The sequence below is a fragment of the Carassius carassius genome, chromosome 16, assembly GCF_963082965.1.
Source record: "Carassius carassius chromosome 16, fCarCar2.1, whole genome shotgun sequence".
In the NCBI taxonomy this organism is placed as follows: domain Eukaryota; kingdom Metazoa; phylum Chordata; class Actinopteri; order Cypriniformes; family Cyprinidae; genus Carassius; species Carassius carassius.
In genome coordinates this window covers 3,033,570-3,055,236 of record NC_081770.1, presented here as the reverse complement: position 1 = coordinate 3,055,236, position 21,667 = coordinate 3,033,570, and the positions used below count along the sequence as shown (strand labels likewise).

The window sequence follows — 21,667 nt, the reverse complement described above, 5'->3', positions numbered from 1 at the left end:
TGTAATATTTAGATTACACATTTATTGTATATTTTGATATTAATGCAATATGTTGATATTATATATTAAATCACTTATGCATAAATATAATTAATATACACAATTTTGTATTATTAACTTGTTTAACATATCTTCACAAAAATATATGTGTGTGTGTGTGTGTGTGTGTATACAAACAAAAAAAGAATAAGAGCTCTCAGTCAGTTTGTGTTTTTTCTCTTTTATTGTGATAAATCATACAACATTAATACACAAATCTACATGACTGGACGTCAGACACATGCTGCGGTTAAAAACATACGAGAGTGTAACATGCGTCTGCAGTAAAAGCGGAGCTGTGTCAGTGCTGCGCCTGCGACAGCTGCATGCTGGGAGGAAGAGGCCAGTTGTCCTGGCCCTGGTGCGTCTGCAGGAGCCGGTACAGCTGCTTCAGGTGCGTCACGATGTTGTCCTTGATGTCCGGGATGGAGATCTGCAGCCGCACGCTGCCGCTGTCGAAGGAGCGCGTGCAGTCGCCCGAGAACATCTCGCTGATCATCCTCGCCACCACCGGCACCACCTGCACACACACAGTGACACACACACACACACACGCACACAGTGACACACACACACACAGTGACACACACACACAGTGACAGACACGCACACACACACACACACAGTGACACACACGCACACACTCACAGTGACACACACACACACACACACACACAGTGACACACACACACACACACAGTGACACACACACACACACACACACACACACACGCACACAGTGACACACACACACAGTGACACACACACAGTGAGTGAACAAGCCACGCCCACTGATGCTTCTGATTGGTTTATATTTTAAGATCTGCATAATTTATGCAGCACCACAGAGATGAAATATTTTTAATTTGGTAAAAACAACCAATATCAGTTTATTTTATATGAACAACATATTTGCACATGCTTCTGCATGATTCATTACATTTTATTGGTTATAATTCTGATCAATAACAGATTAATACATAATTGTCATATTTGGTGGAAGGCAGCATCAAAGTGGGACTATTTAATTTATTATTCACTATTATAAAAACATTGTTTTTCATATTTTAGGTGATATTAATTTTTGGCTTCGACATCAATTTACTCAATTTGGTAAGTACAAAGTAAAAAAATTATAATTTGAAACCATTTGAACGATTGTTTTTTTTAAACTGTAAGCATCACAATAAAAAGTAATAATATATAATAAATTAAAAAGTGCTAAAAACAATGTAATGCTTTTAAAAATGAGGTTTATTAATTATTAATGAGGTCTATGTGTTAAAACCACAAATTATTATGAATGCTTGTTAAACATGGGGTTTAATGAAAAACCCTTCTATGATTTTCCTTTATTGTTATTTATATCTTTATTTGTATTATATAATTAACTTTTTTTCATAATTGCCTAAAATATTCAATACAAAACCATCCATATCTTTTATACATTAATTTATTCACATGTATTTTCATTTCCTTGGTATGTTTAAGTTCATAATTTAATCCCACATATATTTAACACTAAATCCTCGTCATGTGACATTTTATTTACTCATTTATATTTAATAATAATTTGATGTATATATTTAATTAGTTTATATTTGAAGGTTCACAATTCATAATTCCTTCCATTATTCGTCTGTTGTTATGTTATATATTGGTAGGTTCATAATTCCCTCCCTGATAACAGCGTGTATGTGTCTGTGTGTTTATATCTGCTCTGTGTGTGAACGAGGTCAGTCTGACCTGCACCATGATGAGCTTGCGTTCACGGGGTCTGCCGTCAGGCCACTCCTCTCCGAAACACAGATGAATGTCGTAGAGCGGAGACTCAGACGACAGCATCCCGCGCTGATGAGCCACCACACCTGCACACACACACACACACACACACATGACTAATTACACACCAGGCCCATATGACCTTCTTTTATGCTGATAACACATGGACACATCTGACTCACCGCTGAGGAAGGACTCGAGGCAGAAGAGCTTGACCCTGTGCTGGCGCTCGATCAGGTTGGGGGTGTTGGGGTTGGGTGCACAGGGGCCGGACCAGTACACCTTACACTGACACAGGCGCACGGCGTAGATGTCGTGTCCGCTCACCTCCAGGATGAGGCCGCGGTCCATGACGTCCAGCAGGCGGCTGGTGAACACGCGCTGCTTGTCGTTGGTGATGTGTTCGGTGGAGGGGAAGCGCACCTGCTCCAGACTGACGGGGCCGAACAGCTCCTCCTGGTTGACGATGGGCCCCAGATCGCCGTAGAACAGACGACAGCCCTGCGGGTTACTGACGGTCACCGGAGGACACACCTCCTTACCGCGGTAGTAGAACTGCACTTCCAGGTCCGTCACTAAACACACACACACACGCAGGGCATTGTGGGGGATCTCCCAGCAGATATCACTCATAGTTTAGACCAAAGTGTCCATTAAACACGCTGAGCTGTATAAACACATTAACTAATAACTGTAAAAAGGATACTTCTGGTCCTTGATTCTGATTGGCTGAGCTGCGTCTGAAGCTGTTGTAAAATACTCTACAAACACACGCCTTTGTTTACTTCTGTGTGTTGCTCGGCAACCACTTCACTGGAATCACACCTGTTTCTGAGGAACTTCATTGTTTGGAGGAAGAATACTGCTTTTATTTAGATTATAACACTTTATTTGCTCCGTTTTATTCTGTGAAACCTTTTATGGAATAACCGTTTTATAAAAGCAATAACCCCCGTGAAGCTGTGGTTTACAGTGAATTTATAACAACTAATGGGAGTTTCAGGCAACAACACACCTTTGATGTTATAAATTCACTGTAATCTACAGCTTCTTGATGCTTATTTCACTTTTCACTTTTTTTTCACGTCACTGTCACTTATTGCTTTAATCTGATATTATATTTTATAAAGAGATGCAAAAGAAAACTTTAAGATTAAAATATCAAATGTATCATATTTTGTACCATTTAAGGAAAAATCAATTAATTACCATTTAAGGACAAAACATATTGAATTATATAAACACATTAATTTAAATAACAAAAATAAAGATTAAGATAAAATTGTCAATTAAAATGTTCAAAACCTTTACATTTATATTTAACACATTTACCAAATTTCATAATGACCAATTTATTCATATTAATTACATACTTATTTAAAATTTTTGTATATTTGTATTTATCAATTAATCTTGTAAAACCACAATAAATATGCAGAATTTGACATTAAATACAATTTGTAAATACATTAATAAATTATCCATTAAGATCATCATTTACTTTTGTTGAATGTGAAAATATATTATGAATTTGACATATTCAGTTGACAATGTTTTATCTTATTATATATAAATATTATAATTTAAGATCAAACACGTTTACAATTGGTCACAGGTAACATTATTTATGAATATTATTTGTATTTTTAATATAAAGGCATTAGATCGGTGTATATTTGTTTACTGTTAGTTGGAATAAGTGTTTTGTCTAATTAGCTGTATGTTGATGATAATGCAACTTTAATGTGCACTTCTCGTGCTGTTTTTTCTTTAGCTCTAATGGTGAATTTTTGTTTGTTTGTTTGTTTTTGAGTGAAAAAGGACACAATAAGCTTAATAAAATGTCAATAAAGTTTTGGTCTTCATTCAGAAGAGGTCCGCTAAACCTATTAAAGTTACAAAAGTTATTTAGTCACGAATAATGTGCGATCTTTTGTCTTTTGATTAGCATTAAAGTGCAAACAGCATCGCTTGGATTATATAACATATTATACAGCTCAGTGCTTCCACAGATAATTAATAAACCACTGGTTTGTTATATTGGCCTTTTCCCTTATATAGCCGATATGCCATTGGTTGTCAATTGAGGAAAAAAAAATCGGCCGATAAATATCGGCGGCCGATACATTGGTATTGGTATTCCTATTTTATTATTATATATTTATACATAATTATTATATATTTTATCATTTAAATTTAATATATATAAAAAACACACTTGACCCTTGCACTCACTATTCATTTTCTAACTGCTGGTGTTTCTATTTAAAAAAAAAAACACTAGCTTTCTATAGTTTTTCTATTCTATTGTCCCGTTTCCTTTGTGTGTGAGTGAGTAATTACTGGGCAGCGAGCTGATCCAGGTCTCCGGCGTGGCGAACATGGCCTCCAGCGGGGTGGGCGTCTGCAGCTCCATGGGCGGAGGCTGCATCTCCACGTCCTGCGGCTCCTTCTTGGGCCACACCTCCACCGAGGGAGGAGCAGAGGGAGGAGGACAGCTGGGCGGCTGCATGGGGGACACAGAGCCCGGAGGAGTCCAGACCCGCCCCAGAGGAGACGAGCTCATGCCTGCACACCAGAGACACACTCAGACAACAGCTAACACAGCAGGATTCGTCTGAGAGCATCCGGTGATGACACAGTACCGTGAGGTGGATACGGAGGAGGAGGAGGCTCGGGGGTGTCAGGAACATCGTCTTCATCACCGTCAGACTCATACGTGGGAACCGAACCTGTGCTCACAATCAAAGATACTGCATGCTTATTTAATTCAAGCAGTGTGTGAGATTTAATTAGTTTGTATTGGTACTAAACTTGTGTAAAAATGTTCTAAAGTAATAATTACAAATAATTAATACATTTCAAAAGTTGTCTTGTCTTAAAACCTACAACCAAAACTTGTTCTAATTTCATGAAGTATTTTTGATGTAATTCAAATTGACTACTATATAATTTTTAAAGTATTGAAATTAAAATTGTTGTTCCTAATTGTACCTGATCAGAGTATAAAATAATAAAGTTTTGAAAAAAGCATATAATATATATATATATATATATATATTTATATATAAACACAGGATTTAAGGAAAATCAAAAGGCTACTGTAAGAAAAAAATTAATAAATCATGCTAAAACACAGAATTTGGTAACAATAAAACATATGGTGGAGAAAAAAATATAACATTTCATAGGGACCTAAACATGTATTTTTTTTTGTTAATCCTTTAATAAATTGATGTGAAAATGTATACGTTTCATGATTTTAATTAATTAGACTTGCTTTATGATTAATACAATTGAATTTAATAAAAAAATTAAATAAAAAAAGTCGAGAAAATTTTAAACAGAACAAACTGATTTTGGGGATTTTTTTACGGATTTCATAGGGCCCTATATATATATATATATAGTTTTAACTAATAAATTAATTAATAATAAATAAATAATTATTTCCAATAATTCAATAATAAAATAATGTAATAGGATATACTTAAAAATATTCATAATATTCAATTAAAATGCTTGTTCCTAATTCTTTTAGGAGTATAAAATAATACAGTTTTGGAAACTGGATTAATATATATTTTTTTAGTTTTAACTTCTAAATAAAGTAATGTAAAACAGGTGTGTGTTCGCCATGACTCGTGTGTGTGTGTGTGTGTTACCGGGGTTGCTGGAGGTCTGAGGAATGTCACACACGTCGTAGATCTTCAGTGGTTTCATGGGAACCTCTTTGGTCCCGTCGTAGATGAGGTTGAACTCTCGGCTCTTGTTGAGGGCGCACCTCAGCTGCGCTTTCCATTTGGCCGGATCCGGCTCGTCCACGCCCTCCTGATACTTCCCCGTCTCCACGGCCCAGGCCTGACACACACACACACACACACACACCAGGGTCAGATTGTTCCCGTCCCGATCCGGTCTCACCCCAGGCCTCAGGACCCCCCCCCTCTCACCTTAAAGATGGTGTTCTCCTCCTCCTGCTGCGGCGTGTGGCGCGTGGCGTGTTTCCAGGGGATCTGGAAGCGTTTGGCCTCGCGGTCTAGCCACACCAGACCCGGAAATGTCCCGGTGTCCACCTGAGACACCAGCCAGGGCTTGAGCCGCACACGCCGCGGGTGAGAGGACATTACGGCCTTCTGATTATTACAATCAGTGGGAGGAAAAACACATAGATGAGGCTGAAAATAATGGAACGGAGCCTAAAAACACTAATCATATCGGATTAAAAAAATTAAATCATTAATATACATTTCATTTTTAATACACTTGATATTAATTATAATGTTATGATAATTAAATATTTCAATAATTTATTAAAAATAGACTTTCTGTAGAAGAAAAACACAAACTAGGCTTAAATATTCATAAACATTTTCTAAAATATTTTAAAAATTTTAATAAAGTATTCTTTTTTATTAAACAATATTGTGTTTAGTCATTTTTAATGATATATTAACAAATTAAATATATGTTATTCATTATTAGTATTATTGCTAAAATATTGTTTTAGCATGTTGACCTTCTGTAGTGGAGCAAAACAAATTAGGCTAATAATAATCACATAATACAAATAAAAAAACTTTATTCTATTTTTATTTGTTATATTTTTAAATATAATGATCAATATTATATTAATTAATACAGTATTTAACCAATCATATTAATACAGTAACCACATTATGCAGGAGGAAAACACTACAAAACTAACATCTTATAAATAAAATGAATATTTTTAGATGATATGTCGAATTCCTTTTTATATTTTAATAGTAATTGTATATTAACGAGTAGCCTACATTATAAATATTTATATTATAAGCAGGAGCATAAACTGCACTCAAGTGGCCAGATTTAAGTTTCATAACTTGATCGCAAACACAGAGCAGATGGAGCTCATATTAATAATAATATGATTATTAAATCAACATATCTTCAGAAACAAGAGTCAGAAGTCAATAAACAGAGTAAAAGTAAATAAACAGCCGTGGACTTTCGATACTATCGCTGAAATCCTCCTCGTTTTCGATAAAACACTTAAACTCAGACGGTAAAGCACATTCTAGTGTATTGTGGTTCTGGAGAGAGGGTGAAAGTGTGCAGAAATTAAACAAATATGTTTGAAATATTAATGAGTGTCACCTGAGTGTTTCAGGAAGCGTCAAAGCAGGAAAACCCAGCAATCCTGAGGCCTTTACCGCCAAAACGCGCGGATTTCTCGATGAATCAGAGTAAAGTGCTCATAAACCGGTCGTTAACCGGACAATGCGCTCGCAGTTTCCCCGTGGGTCCGTGAGAAAAGCGCGAGAAGCGAGTTTCTCGTGTGTTTCAATCTCTGCTACAAAGTTTCACCGTCCACCGAAACTCAGGTACAGCCGTGACGTCACGCGCGCGCGCACCTCCGGCGCACACGTATTCATTACTTCTTCTTCTGGTTTTATGGCGAGTAATCATAAAAGATCATTGTATTTAAAGTTAGCTTTAATATTTAATCAGTTAAGGACATGCTTATAGACTGCTGAGTGTTTCTGTTGTCTTCGCTGATACTGAGCACAGATTGAATCATATCCTTCAGCTAAAATTACAAATAAAATGTCGTCCGATGTGATATTTAACTTTTTCACGTATAAGAAATGCTTCGAAATGTTATTAAAAAACTTTAGTTGTCTAAAATAAAATAGTTATTTTTATTGTCTACAAATATTTAGTGTAAGAAGGTGCTAACACTAAAGTGGTTACTAAAGTAAAACTATATATATATATATATATATATATATATATATATATATATATATATATATATATGAAAATCGTGATCTGAAATTGAAATAAAGCTGAAATAAATTAAAATAATATAAAAATTAGATGAAACACTTGTACTCAAAAAAGCATAACTGAATGTTGTTGTGTTAAATAAATACGTTTAAGTCGAAGCTAAAATGAAACTACAAATTAATGAAAATTTAAATCTGCAATTGAAATGAAACAAAATCTCAATATAAGATAATAAAAGCGAATTGAAAATACTAATAAATACTATCAGTATATATCAAAAATGTTGAAAAAATAAATATAAAAGTATTTAAGTTAGTGTAGTTTTACACATAACTGATCATTAGTTTTATTTCGCATGTATTTTATATTAATTAATGTTGTTACAAATATCTATGACATAAATTACAGACAGCATTGATTGTCAGTCATTTCGATAGATCATGTCTCATATTTTGAGGTTGTTTATTACTCTGCAAACAAAGAACAGGTTCAATGTTTTATTTTATTTCTAAAAGAGAAACCAAGTGTAAAATGACAATAACATTATAGATGACATCTACAGTATATAATACTGCATTTCATTAGATAAATAACATATGATTCCCTATATATATAAATATATACACATCCCAGGACTGAAGAATGGTGTCTTGTAGGCCTACAGGAGTGAAGGTTTTAGTGTGTATAAGTGCACTTGAATGAACTGGGCTTCGGTCGCTAATGTTATTCTTTGAGATCGCTCAGTGGTGAGAAATACAGAAAGACAGATCCAGCATCATCTTCATCATCCTCAGCAGGTCTGGGGTCAGTGCAGCTGCTGCTCGGGGTGGATCTCGCTGTAGATCTTCTTGACGACGTGAGTCAGGTCCAAACTCTGAGTCAGCATCTTCAGCAGAACCTCGTCGGCCTGGATGCCCTCCATGAACTCCTCCTGCGAGAGTTCACCTAAACACACACACATTTACATCACTCGTTCCTGTGAATTCACTAGAGTAATTCATCTACGGACGGATAGATAGACAACCGTCTCCATTGAGGTCGATCCTGTCGAACACCATGTCTGTAAACTCCTCGGCGGAGATCTCCTGCTCTGCTCCACTGATGGCTCGGACGGCCTGCGGAGGAAAAAGAGCAGCAGATGAAAGCAGATGATCCTCTTACACAGACTCTGAGAGTAAGATGGTTCATGGCAGACACCTTGAAGATGAGCAGCAGCTCCTCGCGGTCGATGCAGCCGCTGCTGTCCACGTCATAGAGCTTGAAGTACCAGCGCAGCTTCTGCTGAATGCCACCCTTCAGGACCAGGCTCAGAGCCGCCACGTACTCCATGAAATCAATGCAGCCGTCCTGACGAAACACACATTAAACATGACTATAAACACCTAATACATACAGATTAGAGTCTGTTACAGATGACACATCACATGACGAAAACTATAGTCAGTAATGTCCTCTAGATAGGTTTCGGTAATGTAATCGGACTACTTTTGGATTACTTTTGGATTACTTTTGACCTGCTTTGTTTATAGAATTAATTAAATGGGATTACTGTTACGAAAAGGCAAGGAGAAACAAAATGTACCTCGCTCTCTGTTATTCTATATTATATATATAAATTCTCCATTTGTTGTATTTTATAAGACCATTGACTTGAATGTGAACATGCAAATGTGAAATATTAACATGGTATAATTAACTGAAAGGGGATTTTGTCCCCCATTCACAAGCATTGATCGCAAATTAATTTAGATGACATTTACATGGCTATTCTATATTGTGATTATTCAAAGCTAAACAGTATAACTGTAAACTTTAGAAACTGTAATCTGTTTAAGAGCGTTATAAGATGTAATAGGCTATAATCTAATTAAGTACTACATATATGTTTGAAATATAGCCTATAAAATGTGATTGTGTTTTTCAGGTAAAGTGTTTAGAAATACAGAAGCCGGTCTGTTAAGCAGATTAGCGGCTGTGATGGGTTTTACTCAGGATCTTTAGTCTTGTGCAGTGCTGCAGTTTATCTGAGTTTACCGTATTAGAGTAGATCTCATTACCCACAATCCTCAGCTGAACCGAAGCAGAAGGGACGTGAGGTGATCCATAAACTCATTTTACCTTCACCTGTATATATTTGAGTTATGGAGGCCCTTAAAGATATTTTACTTTAGTGCATCAAACTAAATTATAATATGAGAAACGCTGAAATTAAATACGTTTTTTTTTTCAGTTATAGTGCATGGTATTTCAAATGTATTATTTACTATCTATAAGTATTTCTTTGTAGTATTTATTTATTATAATCTAATAACCTTTAGGGTCTGTTGTACATTGAGGAATCTGGTTGTTAGTTAATAAAATGTACAAACTGCATGAGAAATAAATTATATACAAAATTATACCACACGTGAAATGTAAGGGGGGAAAAATCCAAATCAACACTAAAAAAACACATTTCTTAAACGTTTTCAATCAATATAACATACTTACTGACAGTAAAATAAAAATAAGAAACATTATAGTGAAATAATAACTTTTTAAACTTTTGAATAACACCGAGTATGAATAAAGGCATAAACAAATGCTGATGACATTAAAGAAAAAAAATATATAGATAGCTATTATTGAAATAAAGTAAATTTCTAATAGCAGGCTAGGGCGATATTAAAGGTTCTAGAGCCTCGACTTGATGTTATTACTAACAACACAACAGAAGAGTGGATGATGAAAGCGCGTCTCACGTCGTTCATGTCGAAGGTCTTGAACATGGTCGTGACGTACTCGTTGGAAGTTTCGGACAGATTCTTCAGACCGAAGAACTTCTTGAACTCGTAGAAGGTGAGCTGACCGGACGGACACTCGGTCATGAACTTCCGGTACCACTGATGAGATTCACACGCGCTCAGCTCCTTCAGAGTCGAACCGGGAGCGTTCCCCATGCTGCCGCCGTTCCCGCCGCTGCTGTGTTACCGGAGGAGGACCGAACCCGCACTGACAGACACACGAGCTCAGCGCGCGGACAGCGCCCGCCCGGGATCACCGCTGACGTCAGGCACCGGGCTGCTGCTTTCAGCGAATTATCGCTCACCTGCTGAATGTGTCAGCAAACACACTGACACTTATCTATCTATCTATCTATCTATCTATCTATCTATCTATCTATCTATCTATCTATCTATCTATCTATCTATCTATCTATCTATCTATCTGTCTGTCTGTCTGTCTGTCTGTCTATCTATCAGGGTTAACCCTTGTTAATCAGCCATCTATCTATCTATCTATCTATCTATCTATCTATCTATCTATCTATCTATCTATCTATCTATCTATCTGTCTGTCTGTCTGTCTGTCTGTCTGTCTGTCTGTCTGTCTGTCTGTCTATCTGTCTGTCTGTCTGTCTGTCTGTCTATCTATCAGGGTTAACCCTTGTTAATCAGCCATCTATCTATCTATCTATCTATCTATCTATCTATCTATCTATCTATCTATCTATCTATCTATCTATCTGTCTGTCTGTCTGTCTGTCTGTCTATCTATCTGTCTGTCTGTCTGTCTGTCTGTCTGTCTGTCTGTCTGTCTGTCTGTCTGTCTATCTATCTGTCTGTCTGTCTGTCTGTCTGTCTATCTATCAGGGTTAACCCTTGTTAATCAGCCATCTATCTATCTATCTATCTATCTATCTATCTATCTATCTATCTATCTATCTATCTATCTATCTGTCTATCTGTCTATCTATCTGTCTGTCTGTCTGTCTGTCTGTCTGTCTATCTATCAGGGTTAACCCTTGTTAATCAGCCATCTATCTATCTATCTATCTATCTATCTATCTATCTATCTATCTATCTATCTATCTATCTATCTATCTATCTGTCTGTCTGTCTATCTATCAGGGTTAACCCTTGTTAATCAGCCATCTATCTATCTATCTATCTATCTATCTATCTATCTATCTATCTATCTATCTATCTATCTATCTATCTATCTATCTGTCTATCTGTCTGTCTGTCTGTCTGTCTGTCTGTCTGTCTGTCTGTCTATCTATCAGGGTTAACCCTTGTTAATCAGCCATCTATCTATCTATCTATCTATCTATCTATCTATCTATCTATCTATCTATCTATCTATCTATCTGTCTGTCTGTCTGTCTGTCTATCTATCAGGGTTAACCCTTGTTAATCAGCCATCTATCTATCTATCTATCTATCTATCTATCTATCTATCTATCTATCTATCTATCTATCTATCTATCTATCTATCTATCTATCTATCTATCTGTCTGTCTGTCTGTCTGTCTGTCTGTCTATCTATCTATCAGGGTTAACCCTTGTTAATCAGCCATCTATCTATCTATCTATCTATCTATCTATCTATCTATCTATCTATCTATCTATCTATCTATCTATCTATCTATCTATCTATCTATCTATCTATCTATCTGTCTGTCTGTCTGTCTGTCTGTCTGTCTGTCTATCTATCAGGGTTAACCCTTGTTAACCACCCATCATTTCCCACTGATTTGAGGAATTAATTATGGGGTTAGGTTTAGGGGCAGGGATTGGGTTAAATCTATATTTTGGACAATAATGTTGGTCCAGGATCATCAGAAGATGTTGATTCAGGAACATGTCTTACTTGGCAAATCACGGCGACCATATATCTTTGCATCACACAAATAATCCTGTAATTGTAAAATGTCATTTTTATATTCAGTGATATTAATCTATCAGTTAAGATTATATGGGATAGAGCGGCTACTGGGCATGTGCACATCAATATTGCAGACATTTTGACAACAATTACTGTTTTATCATTGTTGTAAGGGATAGGTTTTGGGTACTGTATGTGTAGACGTTAATTAAAACAATGTAATAGGTAGCGAACTTAATTTATTTTTATTGCCAAAAAATGGAAGAAATCTGTCATGAATGACCGTAAATGGACAAGGAAGTGTGACGCCGCTGCTCAGCTGCGATGTCATTGGCTGTGAATTTCCCTTGTCACCTGCAGGACAGAGCCGTTAAATATGATTAAATATGTTTTTCAACGGCTCTGCTGCAGGGCTGCCTGTGATTGGACTATCTTTTAACTCATATTAAACAGCGCATCATGTATTTATGACTGATATTATCGTCACGTTTGTAATATATTTAGTTAACAATGAAGTGAGAGAACCCTAATCATAACTTCATTGAACTATAAACATCTTTCCCATTCCAATGACCGACTAACAGAGGCTTATTTACTTTATAATAATCATTTACTTATAAAGCCCTGAATGCTTAAGCACCTCAGTATTTGAATGAGCTCGTTTTACATTATAATCCTCTACGTCCGCTACGTTCTCAAAACTCAGGCAATTTGATAATACCTAGAATATCAAAATCAACTGCAGGCGGCAGATCCTTTTCCTATTTGGCGCCCAAACTCTGGAATAACCTACCTAACATTGTTCGGGAGGCAGACACACTCTTGCAGTTTAAATCTAGATTAAAGACCCATCTCTTTAACCTGGCATACACATAACATACTAATATGCTTTTGATATCCAAATCCGTTAAAAGATTTTTAGGCTGCATTAATTAGATAAACCGGAACCACAGGAAACAGATGATTCTTCTGCACAATCTGACTTTGCTGCAGCCTGGAATTGAACTACTGGTTTCGTCTGGTCAGAGGAGAACTGGCCCCCCAACTGAGCCTGGTTTCTCCCAAGGTTTTTTTCTCCATTCTGTCACCGATGGAGTTTCGGTTCCTTGCCGCTGTTGCCTCTGGCTTGTTTAGTTGGGGTCACTTCATTTAGGGTTGAACTATGGTTAATTTTGTAAGGAGAGAATACACTAGAATACTTCTATATTATATTGCCCAGTAAAACTGGTCAGTGTAAAAGAATTAAGCCATTACAGAGGTAACAGAATAACTTACTATAAAGCTGCTTTGAAACGATGTGCATTGTGAATGCTATACAAATACAACTACTTGACTTGAATGAATGAAGTTGAATATTCCTTACTATTAGTGATGCCGAACGAGCACGCAAGAGACAAGTGGCAGGGTTCAACAAGCAGCCACAGGTCAACCCAATTACCATATATTATTTTTTTCTTAATCTGTGGTGTGAGCGGTAACAGTTTAATACAAATCACTGTATCTATAATGAGTCTACAGATAATGACATGTTTTAGTTGTTTACCATAGTGACAGCACATTCCCATTCTCTATTGATATGAATCTTTTGACGTTGCACATTCATGCAATGTTAAAGCTGAAGTGTGCTCAGCAAAACAAGTTTAAAACTCTATTTAATCTTACTTTTAAGGATGAGGTAGAATATTGAAGGATGAAGCAGAAACAAAAACCAGACTGGAGCACTTGAATGAGCTGTACAGCTGCAACAGAACACACACACACACACTGCAGAGGTGCTGGTGCTGATGTAAATGTAGATAGCTGCACTTATCGTGACGGCTCAACAAAATTTCCTTTCGTTTCATCTCCTTTTTTTCAAAAAGGAGCATTTATTTTTTTAAATGACAACAACCAGGAAGTGACATCACTTGAATGCTTTCTAGAGTACAAAAACTGTGAACAAGACATAAAAAAATAGCTTAAATCATATTTAGTTTGACTTTCTGATGTTGAATGTTTATCAAACCTCCTAACCTAAACTTTATGCAAAGGAAGAATTTAAAAACGAACTTAAAAGAATTTAAAAGAACCAATAAATTGAGTTTAACCAAATTTTAATGTATATGTTCTAGCTCTGTTTTATATGAAAAACGTTTCATCACAGATTAATAAATAAATATTGTGATAGTCGAAAAAATAGCTGATCGTGTTGTTAGCTGATGTAAAGGAAAAAAATAAAAAAATAAAAAAATATATATATATATAGTGTTGAATTCCATGGCTTTAAACTAAATGAAATTGTGTTTGAGTGCTCCCCTGGTGGTTTAAATATTGCAGACACTTGTTATTTTGTCCCTGCGCGTTCACCGTAGTTCGTCAGAAAACAAGCGAAGCTACAATGGGTAAGCGCGTCTCCTTGCTCTCTGTATATTGGTTAATAAAATGTAATAAAGTGTTAAGTAATTAATATCATTTATATGATTGTACCTGTGTGGTAACGAGTACATTAAGTGAAAAATATACCGTATGTTAAATGTTTTGCATGTGTGGCGACAATTATAGCAATGATTGAGTAGAGCTTTGCAAATCGAAACGGTGTAATGTTTTCCATTTATTCCACCAACCACTAAAAGACCAAAATAATGCTTATAATATAAACAATATAATTAAAAATATACATATATTTATTTAAAATCATAGGCGATTTTTTTTTCATTTTCTTCCTGTGTTTGTTTTCTGTACATTCGTGTAGGCGAATTAATGATGATTGTTTCCGTGTTTGCAGTCAAAAGCTAAAGAATTAATCTGTGAGGGAAGACATTTATGTTTGTAAAAAAATGTATGTGTTTAGTTACTTTACGTTTTTATATGCCTCCATTAGTGATACATAGCTCTACTGAAAAAACAACATACCTCTCACACTGACATGACTGAGCCTCATCTGTAGAGTTTCTGTTTGCAGTCCTTCCAGATACTCCAATAATACACTCAGAATAAAGTGAGATGATCAGCTGCTGAACCTGAATGGCTTGTTTAATGAGTGTTTAAAGTCTGAGACTCATCAGCTGATGAAAATCCTCTTTATTTCATGATAATAGATCCTGTTTTCACATTATTCATGATCTCCTGTAAATTGTCAGTGAAAGTTAATTTCATTCTTATCAAAGACTTCAACCATACAGACACTATTGTGATATCTACAACATACAGATGTCCTAACAGCCTTTATTTCATTAGTCTGTGTTAAATTGTTGGCTGAAAACTAAAACAAAGGCAAAACTAATGAACAGAACTTTAAAATCAAATGAAAGGGATTATGGAAACAATGGTTTTTGTAAGTTATGTAACTGTACTTCTGTTTACTCTTTTGGTTTTATTCTTAAAATTGTAATATTTGCAAATATTAAATGTAAAAATCTAACACAAACAGAGATGCATGTGTGAATTTGTATTCAGATATTTTACTATAAATAGTAGGTAAACATAAATGCTTAATATGTAAATTAGTAAAAAATCTAATTCAAATTTTGCTGGTTTGCTCCTCCTTCAGTGAAGCTCCTCCCACAACAGTATCACCTTGAGTGAAGCTCCTCCCACAACAGTATCACCTTGAGTGAAGCTCCTCCCACAACAGTCCCACCTTTAAAAAAGCATCAGGAAGAAGTGAAATCTGCAGAGACAGAGTTTATTGAAGAACAGAGAGAACATGAGAGATCCAGATCCCTGCAGAACCAAACACACTGAAGAACAAACAGGTTGGTGTTTATTATTCATCCTTCATCAATGAGGCTGAAGAACAATTAAAGTTATCAGTGGTTAATCAGATTTGATGTTTATAAAAATACCTCAAGAGATGTAATAAATGAAAGGAAAAATTAAACCAATAAATAATATAGGGGAGACTTTCTATCCTCAGGGTAAAAAAATAAGGACTGAAACTCAAATGTTCAAATTATGTCACTTCCTGGGTGTTGCCATAAAAAACTGCTTTAAAAAGGAAGAAATGGAATTGAAATTGTGTTGAGTGATGCATATTAATGTTAATATTATGTTTATAATATAGTATTATAATTGTGGATTTGATTAAGCATTGAATAGTTCTTACTACAGAAACATTGGTTTGTGTCTGTGTTTTTTAATATAGAGAATCCCATGAGTTTGCCTACCAATGGTATGAGAACAGCTTTCACTCTCAACCAAACTAACACTACTAGCCAATCGGAATATTTTACCAGTAAAGACTGTATGTGTGAAAGGGGCTAAACTAGATTTGTAACGTAAATCATTTATAAACCTTTGCCAACAAAGGAGAACACATCAACCTATGTCTAAATATGCCATTTACTGGGCATCTCAATTTCAAAATAAAAGTTTCTGTATGTGGCTAAATGTTAAAATTTAATGGATTTAAAGGCACACTCCACCTTTTTTTTTTGGAAATAGGCTCATTCTCCAACTCCCCTAGAGTTAATAAAATGAGTTTTTCCATTTTTGCATCCATTCAGCGTAACTCAGGGGATACTACATTTAGTAGAGCTTAGCATACATAATTGAATCCTATTAGACCAGTTGCTTCGCATTCAGAATTGACCAAAGAGTTTCTATAATTTTACTATTTAAAACTTGAATCTTCTGTAGTTTTATCATGTAGTAAGCGAAAATTCCATTAGCAAAAAATTAAAAGTTCTCATTTTCTTGGCCAATATAATTAGGAAACTATACTCTTGCCGCGTTTCCACAGAAATTACCCGGAACATTTGTACCAGGTACTTTTTCCCAGTTGTAATCATTAGATTACTTGATTACCGAAATAATCATTAGTTACAGCCCTAGATTAGTTTTACTTTTTGTAATTAAGACATATATTTTGTTGAAAATTTCTTAAAATTAGTATTCAAATATTGTCATGTTCTAGTGAACCAAGTATCTGTATTTTGTCTCATATTGTGAGCTAAGTGTATTGTCACACCCCAGTTTGATAAGTAGTGATATAGCTTATAATTTTCAACTTGACCATAGTATCCTTTCAAATGTTAAAACTGCCGCAGTCTACATGATTTGCATGTGCTGCCACACCCCAACGCCTGAAAAAAGTTCAGGTTCAGGATGTTTTTTTTTTTTTTTTGCTTTAACCCCTGTAATTGTACCTTATTTTCCACAGGTGAATGTCAATACATTAGAATGTCATGGAAAAGTTAATTTCAGTAATTCAACTCAAATTGTGAAACTTGTGTATTAAATAAATTCAGTGCACATAGACCGAAGTAGTTTAATGCCACATTTACACATAGCCGGGTATTTAGAGAAACAAATATTTCCCCCCCTCCGTTTTCAAAAATAACATTGTGCACACAACATCGTTTTCAAAAAAGTTGTCGTTTACATCAACCCGCATAAATACGCCGTCGAGCGCCATTATAACTATGCCAAACCTGTGGGCGGCAGTGTAGGGAGAAGGATAAAGCCATGCAAGCCAATCAGAATCCTCAAAATCGAGCAACTTCCTGTTCCTTTCAAAACAACATAGCAGTTGTGTTTGCAAAAATGAGTACCACCTTAACAGCATCCATGATCAAACAGTAACGTTACCCAAACAAACTCTAAACATAGGGCGCTCGCATGACGTTAAGCATTTTCTGGCGCATAATGTGACGTTTGAGAACCTAAAACCCCGTTTCTCCCAGTTGACACGGCAACACATAACCGGCGTTTTCAGAAATCTCCACTTTGGCCGGAGTTTTTAGAAATAATCGTTTTCAGGGATAAAAACGGCGTTTTCGTGTAAATGACAGGCCAAAACGCAGGGAAATATCTGCGTTTTCCCATCGTGTAAACGGGGCCTAAGTCTTTGGCTCACATTTAACAAAAACCCACCAAATCACAATCTCAACAAATTAGAATACTCCATAAGACCAAAAAAAAAACCATCATTTTTTAGTGAATTGTTGGCCTTCTGGATAGTATGTTCATTTACTGTACAAAAACCTACCAATTCACTATTTCAACAAATTAGAATATGGTGACATGGCAATCAGCCTATCAACTCAAAACACCTGCAAAGGTTTTCTGATCCTTCAAAATGGTCACTCAGTTTGGTTCACTGGGCTGCACAATCATGGGGAAGACTGCTGATCTGACAGTTGTCCAGAAGACAATCATTGACACCGTTAACAAGGAGCGTAAGCCACAAACATTCATTGCCAAAGAAGCTGGCTGTTCACAGAGTGCTGTATCCAAGCATGCTAAAAAAAGTTGAGTGGAACAAAAAGTGTGGAAGTGAAAGATGCACAACCAACCGAGAGAACCACAACCCTAGTAACATTTCCGGGTTCAGTCTCGGAACGAGCGCTGTGTGAACAAAAGCCAGAACTAATGCCGTAAAGGGTGTGTCGTAGTGATGATGCACGTTATCGTGCGACTCTTTTACCGGGTGTTTTGAAGGCAGATCAAGTTTTGCGACTAAAAAAAATCATATGCAAACTGTAATGAAGCAGAGATCCGTTAGCTCCTCACTATCTGCTCTGAATCTGAGATCATTCGCCAGCTTGAGTGAAAGTTAACGAGCCTAGCATTTTCGACTCATACATTACATGTCACATCCTGATGTCACGTGTCTTTCTGGGACCTTTATGGGTTGTGTGTGAACGCATGAACATATTCCAGGTAATCACTGGCAGTGTGAAAGTGCAAAATCTAGCGACTCTGGTACAATTGCCAGGACACATTACCCGTGTATTTTTCGGAATTGCGGTGTGAAAGGGGCTAATTTTGTTGAGATAGTGAATTGGTGGGATTTTGTTAAATGTGAGCCAAAATCATCACAATTAAACGAACCAAATACTTTAATTACTTAAGCCTGTGTGCACTGAATTTATTTTATACACAAGTTTCACAATTTGAGTTGAATTAATGAATGAATGAAATGAACTTTTCCAGAACATTCTAATTTACTGAGATGCACATATAAAAATGTCAAAATTATCATAATTTGGTGTAGCTGTTGTCTGCTTTCACTTCTCATTATTTATTTACATGATTACTTTTTAAACTGTAATTTCAGATCTAATCGAGGAGAAAAAGCATCATGTCGAAACTGGAGAAGGAACTCTCTCACAGACTGAAAGTATTTCTTTACTGAAAAGAAGAAGCAAGAAAGGTTTCACCTGCACTCAGTGTGGAAAGAGTTTCACATACAAACAGAGTCTCAAAAGACACATGAACATCCACACTGGAGAGAAACCATACACATGTGATCAGTGCGGGAAGAGTTTCACACAATCCTCAAACCTTAAGATGCACATGAACATCCACACTGAAGAGAAACTGCATGAATGTGATCAGTGCGGAAAAACATTTGCATGGGCTTCAAGCTGGATTAACCACCTGAAAGTTCATTCAAAGGAGAAACCACATTCATGTTCTTTGTGCGGAAAGAGTTTTTCTCAACTGCAGAGTTTAAAACTACATCAGAAGATACACTCTGGTGTAAAAGATTATATGTGTTTTGAGTGTGAGAAGACTTTTATTACAGATAAAGATTTGAAACGGCACGAGAGGATCCACACTGGAGAGAAACCTTACGAGTGTTCACACTGCGAAAAGAGATTCAGTCGGTCAACACATCTGAAATCACACGAGAGGATTCACACTGGAAGGAAACTGTATCACTGCACTACATGTGGGAAGAGTTTCAGTCATACGTCTTCTTTACGGAGACATACAATAAAGAATCACATTAAGTAGCTTATCTCCAGGTCCAGCGTTTTCAAGTGCTACACCACATCTCTTCCGTATTAATTGATGTAAATTATATTGTTATGCTTTATTATGAGCTTCATTTTATTTTCAAAATGTTCTTCAAATTCTTGTAGACTGTTTTTACAGGTTCAAAATGTTCCTGTGCACAGAGCTGAAAAATAGGCTAATTTATTTTTAAATCTTCACCGTTGTTTTATCACAACTGTTTTACAAAGTTGTTTCTCAAAATACAGGTGTGAGATTCTGTCTTGTAGGTTTACATCTGATCCATCTTCACTTTTGTTCACTTGAGATGCTTTGCTATCTTGTTAGTCAATGAAGAGAGAAATACGTCTTTTACTTGACTACATTTTTGATTTCAAGGATCAAACTTTTGTTGTCTGCTGATTTTTCTTGCATCATGAATGAATAATTTCATAATTCTAGTTACATCTAAAAGCCATGAAATTTTACTTTTGGGGTTTAATTACATTTCTCGATAAAGCTAAACTACCTAATAAACTATATTCTCCCTCACACCTGACTATCTGTCTATCATTAACAGTTTTAACATTATTTTAGTTTAATACGCTGTGTTATAGATGTTTTTGTTAGGCTACAGAGTTTCGTAGTTTTAAACAGAATTTGGCGCGTTTCTGATCATCTACCGTTGGTTTGGTTTCGCCTCGCGGTGATGACGTCATCCGTCGCGCGCGGTTCAGTGTGAGGTTTCTGAAGTGAGGAGTTCGCGCCTTTTCACGTAATTGTAAAATACACGTTTCCTTTTTGTTTTTAATCAACATTTTTATGTTTTTTTTTCTGAATAGTTTGTATTGGTCTCAGCGATATTTGTGTGTCTGCTAACTTTTAGACAATTACCACACACATATATGGACATTATACAAAGATATGGAGAGAAGGCAAATTTCCTCATAATTGGAAACCTGCTCTGATATTGCCTTTTAGTAAAACCCCAGACAATGCAGGGAATTACAGGCCAATAGCGTTAACATCTCACTTGTGTACGTAAATGGATGGAAAAGGTAATAGTTTATAGACTGTCATATTATTAAGAACAGAGTTGATCTGTGCACAACAAAGTGGTTTTCATAAAGGTAGATCAACAATATGTCCTAGAGTTATTAATGAAGCTGAAAAAGGAATTAGTATGAAAGAGGTCATGGTTATAGTACACTTTGATATAGAGAAAGCATATGACTCGGATGTGGAGAGAAGGACAACTGATTAAATAACATGCTATGGGTATTGGTGGAAGGATGTATAAGTGGATTTTAGACTTATCAAATCAGATATTTTGTGTCAAATTACAGTAAATGACATCTTTACATCAATACAGCTATTGGGTGTTCATTATATGCAGATGATGGGACAATAAGGAAAAAAGGGGAAAATATTAGAGGCATGATTAATACAATTCAGAATGCTATATAAAAATGGAAAGATGGACATATGACTTGGGATTTGAGATGTCAGTTGCTAAATCATGTTACATGCTCTTTACCAGGAAAAGAAAGTTATGAAATATAAAGCTTAAACTATATGGTCAAAATATGGAACAAAGTTCAAATATTTAGGATTATGGTTTGATGAGAATTATCAATGGAGGACACATGTTAGATAGATTGATACTTAATCTTATGAGAACAGTTTCAGGATATGATTGGGGCGCAGATAAACAGTCATTACTTGA

General features: G+C 35.8%; 3 protein-coding genes and 1 long non-coding RNA gene across 4 annotated transcripts; 2 read left to right on the top strand and 2 right to left on the bottom strand.

The window, feature by feature from the left end:
* Positions 1 to 204: 204 nt before the first annotated feature.
* LOC132159367 (interferon regulatory factor 6-like) lies at positions 205 to 5,948 on the bottom strand. Its single transcript, XM_059568872.1, has 7 exons — positions 5,775 to 5,948; positions 5,487 to 5,682; positions 4,467 to 4,553; positions 4,165 to 4,389; positions 2,004 to 2,396; positions 1,786 to 1,907; positions 205 to 559 (listed from the first exon to the last, which is right to left on the bottom strand). The coding sequence occupies exons 1-7, from the start codon at positions 5,946 to 5,948 to the stop codon at positions 341 to 343; spliced, it is 1,416 nt and encodes a 471-aa protein (XP_059424855.1). The 3' UTR covers positions 205 to 340.
* On the top strand, positions 5,838 to 7,119 carry LOC132159368 (uncharacterized). Its single transcript, XR_009437833.1, has 2 exons — positions 5,838 to 5,973; positions 6,966 to 7,119. It is a non-coding gene; the product is annotated as an uncharacterized LOC132159368 (long non-coding RNA).
* A 915-nt stretch (positions 7,120 to 8,034) lies between these two features.
* Positions 8,035 to 10,640, bottom strand: LOC132159035 (guanylyl cyclase-activating protein 1-like). Its single transcript, XM_059568655.1, has 4 exons — positions 10,335 to 10,640; positions 8,791 to 8,940; positions 8,618 to 8,708; positions 8,035 to 8,538 (listed from the first exon to the last, which is right to left on the bottom strand). Exons 1-4 carry the CDS (start codon positions 10,530 to 10,532, stop codon positions 8,399 to 8,401), a joined length of 579 nt encoding a protein of 192 aa, XP_059424638.1. The 5' UTR covers positions 10,533 to 10,640; the 3' UTR covers positions 8,035 to 8,398.
* Positions 10,641 to 14,537: 3,897 nt separating this feature from the next.
* Positions 14,538 to 20,493, top strand: LOC132159413 (gastrula zinc finger protein XlCGF49.1-like). Its single transcript, XM_059568919.1, has 3 exons — positions 14,538 to 14,621; positions 15,770 to 15,974; positions 19,280 to 20,493. The coding sequence occupies exons 2-3, from the start codon at positions 15,926 to 15,928 to the stop codon at positions 19,960 to 19,962; spliced, it is 732 nt and encodes a 243-aa protein (XP_059424902.1). The 5' UTR covers positions 14,538 to 14,621; positions 15,770 to 15,925; the 3' UTR covers positions 19,963 to 20,493.
* Positions 20,494 to 21,667: the final 1,174 nt, after the last annotated feature.

Coding starts and splice junctions, on each gene's coding strand:
- LOC132159035 (XM_059568655.1), bottom strand. CDS start 10,532: ATGGGGAACGCTCCCGGTTCGACTCTGAAGGAGCTGAGCGCGTGTGAA. Junction 8,941..10,334: donor AGACCTTCGACATGAACGAC/GTGAGACGCGCT, acceptor GTGTTTCGTCAG/GACGGCTGCATTGATTTCAT. Junction 8,539..8,617: donor GATCGACCTCAATGGAGACG/GTTGTCTATCTA, acceptor GTGTGTGTTTAG/GTGAACTCTCGCAGGAGGAG.
- LOC132159413 (XM_059568919.1), top strand. CDS start 15,926: ATGAGAGATCCAGATCCCTGCAGAACCAAACACACTGAAGAACAAACA. Junction 15,975..19,279: donor ACACACTGAAGAACAAACAG/GTTGGTGTTTAT, acceptor CTGTAATTTCAG/ATCTAATCGAGGAGAAAAAG.
- LOC132159367 (XM_059568872.1), bottom strand. CDS start 5,948: ATGTCCTCTCACCCGCGGCGTGTGCGGCTCAAGCCCTGGCTGGTGTCT. Junction 5,683..5,774: donor AGGAGAACACCATCTTTAAG/GTGAGAGGGGGG, acceptor TGTGTGTGTCAG/GCCTGGGCCGTGGAGACGGG. Junction 560..1,785: donor GCAAGCTCATCATGGTGCAG/GTCAGACTGACC, acceptor GTGTGTGTGCAG/GTGGTGCCGGTGGTGGCGAG.